General features: G+C 43.8%; 1 protein-coding gene across 1 annotated transcript in view; it reads right to left on the minus strand.

The window, feature by feature from the left end:
- Positions 1-10,636, minus strand: part of LOC118790848 (alpha-actinin-3) — a 30,965-nt gene extending 20,329 nt beyond the window's left edge. The window contains exon 1 of the mRNA XM_036547943.1: positions 10,233-10,636. Coding sequence (XP_036403836.1) covers positions 10,233-10,361 — 129 coding nt within the window. The 5' untranslated portion in view covers positions 10,362-10,636. The remainder of the gene's footprint in view (positions 1-10,232) is intronic.
- Between the last annotated feature and the right edge of the window lie 1,670 nt (positions 10,637-12,306).

A 12,306-nucleotide genomic window follows, 5' to 3' on the forward strand; every position in this document is an offset into this window, starting at 1 on the left:
CACAAATGACAGACGCAAACCTGATGCCCTGCTTCCACCTCTTAGAGCTAACAACCCGCCACTCTTCAGCTGCTTAAATCCCGCACTTACAGCAGAGGATTGAAAGCACTTAGAAGGTCGTTTGTCTGAAGGGGGTGAATGGCGCGTCCTTCTGTGGGCGTCCACCCAAACAGGCGGCCTAATTTCACAGGATCAAGTGGGACACGGAGGCTTTGTGAGGAGGTGAAGAGCAGGGGGCAAATGCTGTTCTGTCAGATTTCAAGACCGCCTCAGCGCTGAAGGCGTCCTCCCAGCTGCTGTGACCTCTGCTTAATTCAGCACATGGCTGTGTTATTTAAAGAGGACATGCACTTAGAGGAAAAATCCGAGAACAATGGGCAGTAATATTTAAAAAAATGTTTTGGAATCAAACTTTCTTTAAGAACATTAATCTCATACATTATTTTCTTTTCAGAAAAAAGGTTGCGTGATGGGAGAAGTCATGTTCAGAAATTCATTTTTAGCAGATTATTTTTTTGCATCATTAGCCAGAGCCTGAAATAAAGACGACGTTCTCAAAAAGTTTGACTCCTCAATTTTGAGGACTGCTGCTCAAATCCAAAATTGATGTGGCAAAGCACTGTGCCAACCCAACAAGGCAAACAACTCACATTACTGTGAGGGTTTTAGACCCAAGAGCGTGACAAAGGACAAGCTGGGGACACTAAACACACAGTCTCTCATTAATGTGTTTGGTCGTTATGATTGACGATTTGGGGTGGTAAATCAGACATGGGACGGAGGATTTATGACAGCACACCTGCTTTATTTTCAGCACACAGGATCTGGTTTCAGGGCCCAAGAAGTAGGGCCCTGCCCCCCCCGCCTCCAGGTCGATGTCGGTCCTGTCACACTGTCACCTCCTGAGCCCCAGACATACATGCCATGCGCACTCATCCAGGATTGGTCCAAATGTGTCACATGGGCCCTCTAGACCAATCAGGGGACACCGGTGTGTACTGAGGGAAAAGAACACGCCCCCTTTTTTGATTACTGAGACAAACGCCAATGCCCGGTGACCGGTAACTCTGCTCACTGACACCAAGTCACGATTCAGTTGTTTCCTCTACCTCCGGTGTTGACAGCACCACATCCATCCAGAGCTGCAGTCTCTGCTACACACTCCATCACTGCATCCAATCAGAGCTGCTGTCACTGCCACAGACCGAATCACTGCATCCAATCAGAGGTACTGTCAGTGCTACAGACCCCATCACTGCATCCAATCAGAACTGCTGTCATTGCCATATGCTTCAAAACTTCATGCGACACAAGAGCAGCTGCTGCATGTACAAGACACACTGACACCGCACCCAGTCACAGCCACCATCACAATAAGCCCCACTCTTATTGACCCAAGTAGTCTCTCGTAAACTGACACACGCAAAACGGTCAGCCAAGCCATGACACATTCAGTATTCAGAGTGGTTTTATGGATATTCAACAGCCATTATCAGCTTACCCTTTCACAGTGATTTACATAGGTTGCATTCTACATACTATCCATTTGTTCAGAACACTTGTTCAGAATAAGTACCATGCCGTAGGGCACTACTACAGTGTCAGGATCGACCATATTCTAGTGACAGGTCCAGCTCCCCAGCCACTACACCACATAACCACTCATTAACTGCTTTTCTCGGGGGTTTACTAGTCACAATGTGTTCATTCTGTCAATTCATCGTTTGGCTTTGCACAACAGGCTGTATCAGCATAATCACAAGGTGTGCAAGACTGAAAAAACTATTTTTCTTTCTCTTTTTCCTGCACAGTGATATGGCAGCATATCAGATGGCAAATAAACCATGTCAGTGGTCTGTCTGTGCTGCCAGAGACAAAGATCAAAGCCAGAAGTAACATGGTGATGGTAGAGAAGGACCTCGAGGTTCGAGGTAAAGTCTACAGAAGATCCAGGCTTGTAGGTGAGCTGTGATCATGCGTTTTCCTGTAAAACACATGGGCAGAGACCAAACCAAACATTCCAAAGCAGGTCATTTTGAGGAGCAACGTCACACACTGGCCAGGCCAACTTACACCCCAATCTATTTAAAGATCCAGTATCGCTATAACTGCCAATACCAGATCTTTAATGAGGTCTATAACCTGTTTTGCTGTGCAGAAAGTTTTTTTTTCCTTTAACATATAAATGTCACGATTGGAACCACTTGGTTTTGTCTAAACCGCGTATGGGGTTATAAAACCATAAATAAAACCAAATGAAAAAATAACACCAGTAAAAGCCTCAGTCCTCAATATCCTGGTGTCCTCCCATGACCCAATGTGTAGGGGACATAGGGCTGTGCCCCTTCTCACTGCCGGCTAGAGATGTGGGGTGTGTGTGTGTGTGTGTGTGTGCGTGTGTGTGTTGGGGGGTTGGGTTTGGGTTATCCAAAGCATATCCACCACATATACAAATCTGTGGTCATCTACAGACTCTAACCAAATATAAATTCTGAACATATTTCAGAAAAACAATCTGTTTTAACACACTGCTATTTCAACTATTCTATTTCACCTTTTAACAGGACTGGCAATAAAATAAATAAATAAAATTCCGTGGAATACTGTATTGATCTGGAAAGAAACACGCTTTTAATGCACAGCAATTTGATTGCCCGTTTGCCTTGTCATCACAGCAAATGAGAACTTGTCCTCAACTGACCTACGTGGTCAGATAAGGGTTAAATAAAATGGTTGAAACAGATGAACACTCCACCTGATATGACCTTGTTTAAACAACGATCCTAAAAGCAGGCCTTTGACACAAGACAGTGTGGGATTGCAGGGCTTGTGGTGTATAGCAACGCAGGATGTGCGGAGTGTAGCACTTACACCTGCTGAAATATGCTTGTCTCAGAGGCCTCTTCACATCTTAATTCAGCTCCTCTGAAATACCTGCATGACCTCACCTCTTACCCCTTACCACACCCCCCCCACCCCACCCCGCTCCGCTTCCCTGTGGCCTCTCAGCTCCGCTGATATCCCCAGGCAGTTTATAGAAGCTGCCCTACATGGCCACAGGCTCTGAAATAGCAACAGTCATTTGATCTCTCTCTCTCTCTCTTGCTCCCCCCTCCCCTCCTCCCTCACCCTCACCCTCTCCCTCTCTCTCCTTCTCTCTCTGCCTGTCCGCATCACTCCCCCGGAGCCCTGTTCTTTTAATCTTGAGAGAAGGCCTCGTCAGCACAAACCGCTCATTTATGCCACACAATGTTTCAGAAACCTCCACGGCATCCTTCCATTGCTCTCAATGATAGCTGGGACTGTGCAAGAGTGTGTGTGCGCGTGTGTGTGTGTGCGTGTGTGTGTTCTGGGGAGTGAAACCCAGTGAGTTTCCTACTCACAGAAGAATGCCATTTCATAGTGACTCTGAGCAGGAGGGGTAACTGTTTACTTAGCACAGACAGGAGTGCTGAGGCCTGTGTCAGTCAATCAGTCTATCTATTTCTGTGCTTTTCTCAAGCAGTGAAGCTCCGCCCCGAGTACTCTCTACAGCCTCGGCTAGCACAGCTTTGCAAGGAGGTGTTCAGAGCCAAGAAGGGGGTTAGCTTGTGGAAGGACCCAATGGATTACTTCATTCAAATTTGTAAAATAAGTAAGCTTCAAGAAAAAGCTTGAGCATATTGCTTCAGCATTAGCTCTCCCAAGAGTGTGAATGACAAATGGCAACTAAATTAATTCTGTTGCTGGTGGAACTGCACCAACTTCAAACTTATCATGATTCACAATGGGCCCCATGCAATTATATATACTGAAACCATGCAGCTATTTCAGCTGGTTTAAATGGAGAGGTTTCAGAAATTTTCATTATTTTTATTCCATAGAGCAACTCTGGTAAAATACCTTTTTTGCATTTGATCAATAGACACGTAACAATGGTGCATCTGGTTTCTTTTATTCAAAATATATAACTAGCAATACAAAGAAATATGTAGCAAAATTATTAATGACCTCTAAGTGGAATAAATGGCTGAATTAAAAAAAAACCCTACGAATTAGTCCATAGTACATACAGTACACCAATCAAATGAAGTTTGTGCAAATCTCCATGGCCTCCTTTTTACAGGATTTCTGGCCTGATTCTGAATCTGTTCCACGTAACCAAATGCCATCGATGGTGTTGAGAATGAACAAATGCACTCTAGCGAGTTTAAAATCCTTCCCCAGTGTGGTGGGACCGTTCTACAATGGCAAATGTCTACTGCCCAAGTTATCATCACCCATAGAATTACCACATCTTTGGTGTTTAGTGTTTAAGTGGTCTCTTTCAGTGGTCAACATGACATTTTGTGACAGTGAAAAATCAAAAATAAGAAATGTGGCAATGTGATGCTGGTGGATTAATTATAATTCATTATTTCCCATTTAAGGATTGTCCTGACATAAACAAAACACCCACAGTGGATTAAATGCAGCGTGTGTTTAATTTGAAGATGAAAAAAATGAATAGTAGTGAAACACTCAACCGTCCCTATGCCCAAATAAGACCTTAAACACAAAAATCAGGACTCACCTCATGTCTATGTGGGTTCTCTCAAAGTCGTCTGGTTTACTTCCATAGTCATAGGACTGAAAGGACATTTTCCCCTGTGCCTGTCTTTATCTGTGTGTCTGTACACAACGGCCAGGTACCCCTGCCGAGTGCTCAGGGTGTGGTCCAGCTTTGCACCCTGTCCCTGCCGCCATTTCCTGCCAGGTTAGGCTCCCAACACTGCAGTCTACAGGACTGTGGTGACGGACACAGCATGGATGGGCTGATGGCTGGATGATGCCTTCAGTCCGCACACCCGGATTTCACCAAACACTGGAAGTGCTCGATGGAGCGGAGCATGCAGAAGTGCATCACCGTGGTTTCAGACCCGAGCCTCGGCCGCGAGTAACAAGGACTCCTTCCTGCCTCTCTTCCATTCTTTCTGCTTCGGAAATAACTGAAGTCAGACTCAGACGCCAGTTTGAATTCAAATAGTAGGACCCTCAAGGGTGAAGGCTGATGGGAGTCCTTACGTTTTCAAGGCCACACATATTACACCCACCTTTAAATTAACAGACACGATCCCGGAAAAACAGGCAATTTAAATGAACACTGTTAAGACCCAGTTTAGGGGGAAGAAAAACAGCACAGGCCATAAAGACTTTATTTGCTGATACTTTCTTACACTCTTACAAAGAAAAGAAAAAAAAAAAAAAATTAGAGGCAGGCTTTAAGTGTAATTCTGGGGTGCTTGGATTGGGTGAGGTTTTAATACCCAAAATCAGAAGTTGCCCTTTTAAAAATGAAAACCAAAGAAATTTAATTGCAGGGGACATCTACTTGGTGTATATTTCCTGCATCCTTAGCACAGGCACAGATCACTTTTACCCGTCCTGAACTTTTCTAAGCTTTGGCTGCTTGTATAAAATGCAAGAATAATTACCAGTGCCAATTAAAACACATTCCCTGAGAAAAGCAACCGAAGCCTTGGATACAGAAGCTTCACTCCTCTGAGGTGCAGCAACATGAGGGCAACTGTGCTTGTTGAGAAAATGCAAATCCATAGCGCTTTTGGTCATGCTACTGCCACAGTACAACCAACGGAGCACTGACCACAAGGTCCATTCAAAGTATGTGGCTGCAGCTTTTTATGCTGTTGTGTAAGGGAAACTCAGCATGGACCTACAACTTTAAGGAAACACTCAAATTTGGAAGTGTCGAGCTACATCATGGTGCACGTTTTATGGAACCTGGATTTTTTAACCACAGGACTGCAGGTTCAAATCCCTGCTATTGCGGTATCTCTGAAGAAAGCACTTAAATCTGTTAGAGGATATAACCCTGCTGTATAAATATACTGTAAACTCTGCAAGTCACTTTACATACAGTATCTCCTCAATAAATAAAAATGTAATGCAAAAATACCACAGCTGAATGAACCCACTCCAGACATGGGGTCAGTTATAATTACAAATGCAGCTCTAATTACAGTAATTTTTAAAGAAATGAAAATATAGTTCCAATTGCAGTGTCTTGGTCAGTTAAGAGAGCTTTATTGTCATTGTCTAGGACAACTCCTAGACTGACAGAATTTACAGTAAATAAATAATATTAGTTATTTATAATTATGCAGCAGTAATTGCAATTGTGAATGCAGCTACAGAATTCATCTACAGAATTCCCGAACATGAATTTGCTCACCCATTTCATTTTGGAAGCCATGAGGCGGAGTCATATTTAAATATTCAAAGTATTATTGTCACTTACAGACAAACCAAAAAGTAACAAACCCCCAGAAACGGCATCCAAATGTAGCTGAACTGACCACTGCACCCTATGAATATTAGTTCTTCAGACTTAGAGAGAGAAAATCTCTCCCCTGTAAAGACATTCCCCACTATTAAAGATGTGCTCAACCAGGGCACATGAAGCTGGCTGTCTAAGATTAATTGGTGGCTATATGAGCAAGATGGACAAGAGTTACCAAATGGGTCCGTATCCTCCTGAATGCTGGGCTGCCTGGAGCAGCTTTTGACTTGATACTCTACAGCCATGGGAAGTTAAAGGCCTTAATGCAGATGCAGGGGGATGCAGACTATGAATCTGAATCTTTGTGAACACTTTCTATGAGGTAAACCCTCTTCTTCTGGTGCTCCTTCCATTGGTGCCAAAGTTGTGAGTTTGTTAATAAGGGTCCGTTTGATTTCAATCTGCATTTTCCATGCCGAAATAATCAAGCTTCCATCTTGGTTCCAGAGCAGCTAAGAATGTGAAGACTTCCTTCTCACCATTCAAACAGCTCATTGCAGGACCGATCCCGAATACAATATTGGACTTGGATGTGCTGGACTGCGTCCATCTGAGAATTATGCATCCCTGTCATAAGTGAAGTGTAATTGTTGAATTGTATGAATTTCATAATTGCAATTGTGCTCTGTGTTAGTGGATTACAATTAGTCACAACTGCAGCCCAACCTATGTCTGGCAGATGGAGACAGCAACTGATGGGCTTCCAGTGACTGCCTTTCCAATGATTTAGCAAACCCCCAATGGAAAATTTTCCAACTGACAATCAATGAATGGATGGTCAAGACAATGGGCAGCAGTTGAGAACAACCAACCATCCAACAGCAAAGTGCAATTAAGCAGGAAGAGTTCAGATGATGTCTGACAATCCACAATGTAGGACAACAGCAAAGTCAGACAAAATTGACTGTTTGACCACAGACGACCATGTAACATGTCCCTGGATGGTGCCATGATCACCAACCACTACTCCTTGATGTAAATTTCTGATCTGTTGCAAGATAACGCATCCAACCTTCTTCAAAGAGCAGCTACATCTGTTCCTGGGTCAGAATTAGCACATACCTTGCAATTATCACTTAACTTGTCCATCTAACTGGCACTTAAGTTTTTTTGGTTCTGAAAACACAAATATTTCAAAATGAACCTCAGGGAAAGTGTTTTGCAGGATGTCTGTATAACATCTGACCAAATGCTTTTACAGGGTTTTACCTTTTTTTTTCCTTAGTTTCACTGAGTTCCAACGGCCTCTCGTAATGTTTACCCCTGTGCATTCCAGAATGACTGAATCAATTTGCAAGTGGAGCGTTTATGAGGAACATTTCATCTCGTTCTGTGACATCACCCTGAAACACACCCTCAGAGTCCACCTCACCTTCCCATCAAAGCACCTCACAACAGGTGCAGGCCAGGCATTTTGCAAAACCTGCCAGAGTGCTCTGCCACGCTCATACTGGACAAGACATTAATACCCTCGATAGATATATATATATATATATATATATATACACACATATGTGAGCGCTTTAATGGCCTCCGTTACGTGTATTTTCCACAAGTGTATGACTTCACAGGACGGGTGGCAGGAATGAGAGAATGGACCTCACGCCTATTTTTATTTGGTTTTCGGAACACATCGGGTTACGCGACGTGTTGACAAACACTTCATTACCCCGCATTTCTCGGCAGCTTTCTTACGGTGGTAAAAAGGGACAGGTGCAGAATAGTCGCCTTCATATTCATTTCACCGCCAAATGAAGAAGCCTCTATATTTATGGAGTGATATCAGCTTCTTGGGCTGCCCTTTTAATGCGCTCATGGAAAGAGCGACGACCTGCCCACAGGGCAAAGGTCACCTGACTGACTGGGCTGGGCATGGCGACGAAGCCACTGACGGGCGTGTGGCAAGACCCCTCACTGCCACCCTCCACCCCAAAACCCCCTAAAATGAAATCTGTACAGAGGCTACACAACAGCAGTTCTACAATGTGTTCGGGTTGAGATTGGGTGCGAATGGGAGGACGCGGGGGGTGGGGGTGTGGAGGGAAGGTGCAGGATCCTTTGGGGGGGGGTTCAGGGGTATTTTTAGGACGCACGTCTATATGGGTGCCGGCCTCCCTGCTCATTCTCCCTCTCCACAGCACTGCCATCTGTCAGGGCCTTTCACCCCTGTCAGGTTTCCCTGAGCCCCACGTCACACAGGCAGAGAACCGAACCGGCGACACCAGGCATCTGACGCACGGGAGTCCCCAAAAACCTGCACACCTCGGGACCCCAAACCCCACACTCAGAACAAGCTTTAGGGAAGTAGACTTTAACCAGAATGTTGCAGGTTCCAAACAAGCTGCTACTGTAGCTATCTGTGAGCAAAGTGCTTAACCTGAAGATGAATTTATCTGGCTGTATAAATAGAAAGCATGTAAAATGAAACCAGTGTGAGCTTCCCTGAATAAAAAAAGCTGCTAAGTGATTAACAATGCAAGCTCCTTCACGAATGCTTTGCGGTGGTTGAAAATGACTGAGTAATTTATATAGTGCACGTTTTTTTTTCTCCCCTCCTTCAATCTAAACACATTTTTAAATGATCTCAGATCAGTGAGTGAATAACACTCCTTGATCCATGTTGAGTTATGAGTGTAGGAGGAAGTAGTGTAGAGTCAGTTTCAGAATCATTACAAGATTGCCTCAACACTGAAACGCACTTAACGGTTTTGACTGTGGTATTCCTAAACGATGTTATTGCCTTCACCAAACTCAATATTATTTCTCAAAATGTAGTCAATTATTAACTGTTGTACATATACACAACTGCGCTTATAAGGTGTCTCTTCCTCGAAAATCAGCACACTATACCTCTCAATGAGGATAATGTAGCTCTAGGTGAGCAATCATAGCATTACATGTTTAGGCATACCTTCAAACACACCCAAGTCCTTCAGAAAGGACTGATCGCACCGGCTACGGTTATGTTGGCTCGTGAACTATTTATCGTTTAAGCCCCCATTGACAAATCTTTATAGTCAGGCTACAACCTGATGCACCAAAAGCACAGACTGGTGGGAGCAGTTAGTTTGCTCAATTCATTACCGTTAAGCCTGGAGAGTTTGTCCGTCTATTCTGACGTCACCTTAACCGTAACATCAGACTTTTAAAATTGACAGGCCATAACAAGAAACAGCTGTCAAGCATGCGGGGCGACATGCTGACCTGCTGAGCTAGACGACAGAGCACAGGTGTGCGGTCGCAACCTCCCCTCGAACAAACCCGCTTCAAAATGCCAGGTCCAGTTTTAACCGATAGCCTACAGACACTAAAAAGCTTCCGCAAACTGCTGACCAAATCGTATTCCGAATCCGAACAGCTACAAATATTAATGAAAGCAATTTATGACGATTGCAATGTATAGCATCAACATCAGCTCACTTGTTGACGTGTTCGGATCGATGCCTTTAAACTGATGTTTAAAAATTATCGCCAGAAATTTAGACTGTGTTGCAAAACTCAAAACCCATTTATAATGTAGCTAATATTGCGTGACATTATAGATGAAAAGTTTTCTTCTTCTTAAGCACTTGTGGCAACTGCCTTAAGTTAGAGGAGAGTTTACTTCTGGTCAATCCTCGCACAGCTAGAGGGGTTGGCGTTGGTAAGACCATATTGAAGAGTCGCGGGTCAGAAATAACTGGTTACACACTCCGGAATGTGTCAGCAGGTGTGTCTGCCACATATAACACACTCTTTGGCCAAGGGGCAACCTGCGCTTTTTTCTTCGGTCCCTCTCAGCTGTGTTCAAACCACTGCCGGACTTTTACTTTAACTATTTTAAACAGATCCGCTTGGTTCTGTTCAGTTTCATTTTGGCACACATTGGAGCGCCCGAGTAAAGTGCTCATTGAACTTGCGCTCAAACCCTTACCTTCCTCTGTTGCTTCTCCCAGGCGGGGTCCAGCAGGAGATCCCTGTCCCAGTCCTCTTCCTGGGTCATGTATTCCTCCGTCGTCACGTAGGTTGTAGTGTATTGCACTTGGGTTTCGACCGCCGTCATTTTGTCGCCTCCGGTGTGCTCGGTTCAGTATCCCGTTAACTTTATTAGTTAAGAAATGGGTATGCACCGGTTAATTAAAACATGCGCGCGCTCACACTCAAATGACTAACCCTGCAAAGGGTCCTGGGACACTGTCAGCGTTTCAACAGAATGAGGTGGCAAGAGCCCTGACTCCACGCGTGTAAAGGCGTCTGTGCGGAGATGCTGCTCCCCAAAGTGCGGTTAGCCAGTGCTCCTTGCCTGGTCAAAGGCGCGCCACGTGACCGCACCCTGCTAAGTATGAGATGCTCGGCGCGTGGGTATCGGATTCTAATCCTAAAAAGGTGGGGTGGGCGGAGTCGGCGTAACGGCCAGCCAATCCCCGCTATTCCGCTGGAGCCGGGGACACGCCCCTTAGCGGTGCTAAATCTTTATGCTAACTTTATGCACCTGTCGCCGGTGCCTTCTCGTCTTATTCACGTCATTGCCTTAGTAAACAGACAAACGTCAATTCCCCTGTATTAATATCAGGAGCTGCATATACTCGTAATGTCGCTGTTTATAGCTCCAATTAATGTTGCTCTGCCAAGTGATCATTAGGACATAGGAGCCTATTTGATCCCATGGGCGTTTAATTTCCCCCTCAAAGTAATATTTTGGAATATAAACACTTTTCTCAGAGTCTCAGAGTAAGAACATCTGACAAGCATCAAATAGATAGATAGTACAAGACTATAGAAACCAGCTTATTTCTATACTGCCAACTGGGTACCTATTAAGCATACCACTGGGACACCCTTCATTGTATTAAAATTAAATACTGTTTAATTTGCTGGTCATTTTAATAATAAATGACCATGTGTCCAAGATATTAAATATTAAAAATACCAAGGGACTTCAATAATGAATACTGGAGCATCACTGATACCAGAAGCAATCTTAGAAGTCATACTTTCAATGGAAGAGAACCATTGCCCTGTCTACTTAGAACAGTTTTACTTTTTTATTTTATTCACTGCAACTTATTCAGGTAAACCAAGGGCCCTTTTCTAAAAAGTAAAGTAATTGGTTGGATGTAGCGAGCAAATCAGCCAAAAAGCTACTTGGTTAGGCGCTCAGTTTTTTTCCCTCGCATAATTTGATTCATTTATTCAATTTAATTCCTTTTATTATTTGCTCCATTGCTCCAGGGAACCTTAAATTATTAAAAGGCCCTAAATGACCTGACTGTTTTACAATATTAAAGGTGAACTAGGGATAATTAACAGCAATACAGTCAATATTTTAACATTGGCTTAATCCACTTTTTTCAAGGGAACTTAAAAAGAACAAAAAATCAGTACGATTCTGTTCACAGACCACAGGGTGACAGAATCCAGGGCAAAATAATGCTGAACACTCTTTTTGATCGATCAAAGCCTCCATTCCTCAGTGGTAAACTATGCCTGATGATTCAGGGCGTAATGCTGCCCACTAAATGACATCACATTTTTTTCCAAGCATGTGCCCTTATACCGAGTGCCCTGCATAGCTCCCATTTTCACATGCTATCCATTCATGTAAGGGGACACTCACTGAGGCAAGTCAGGGGAGACATCGCGCTCAAGGGTACTACGATACTGCCCCACCTGGGAACTGAACCAGCAACCTTCAGGTTACAAGCCCAGCTCCTTAACCGCTACATTACATTACATTCATTTAGCAGACGCTGTTTTCAAGAGCAACGTCCAGCACAAAAGAATGGAAATGTATCCATTTAATTTAAATGAAAAACAGTGTCAGACCAGGGGTGGACTACGTTACACCATCACACCAAAACTTTCCAAAAATAACACCAAGAGTTTAAATAAAACACAAATGTTCTGTACATTTTTTAAATAAATGATTTATTTGGATTTACCATGCAGATCATACAAAGAGTGGCAGAAGACAATGTTTCCATGTGACATTGTTAAAAAGATTGTCC

The sequence above is a fragment of the Megalops cyprinoides genome, chromosome 16, assembly GCF_013368585.1.
Source record: "Megalops cyprinoides isolate fMegCyp1 chromosome 16, fMegCyp1.pri, whole genome shotgun sequence".
In the NCBI taxonomy this organism is placed as follows: Eukaryota; Metazoa; Chordata; class Actinopteri; order Elopiformes; family Megalopidae; genus Megalops; species Megalops cyprinoides.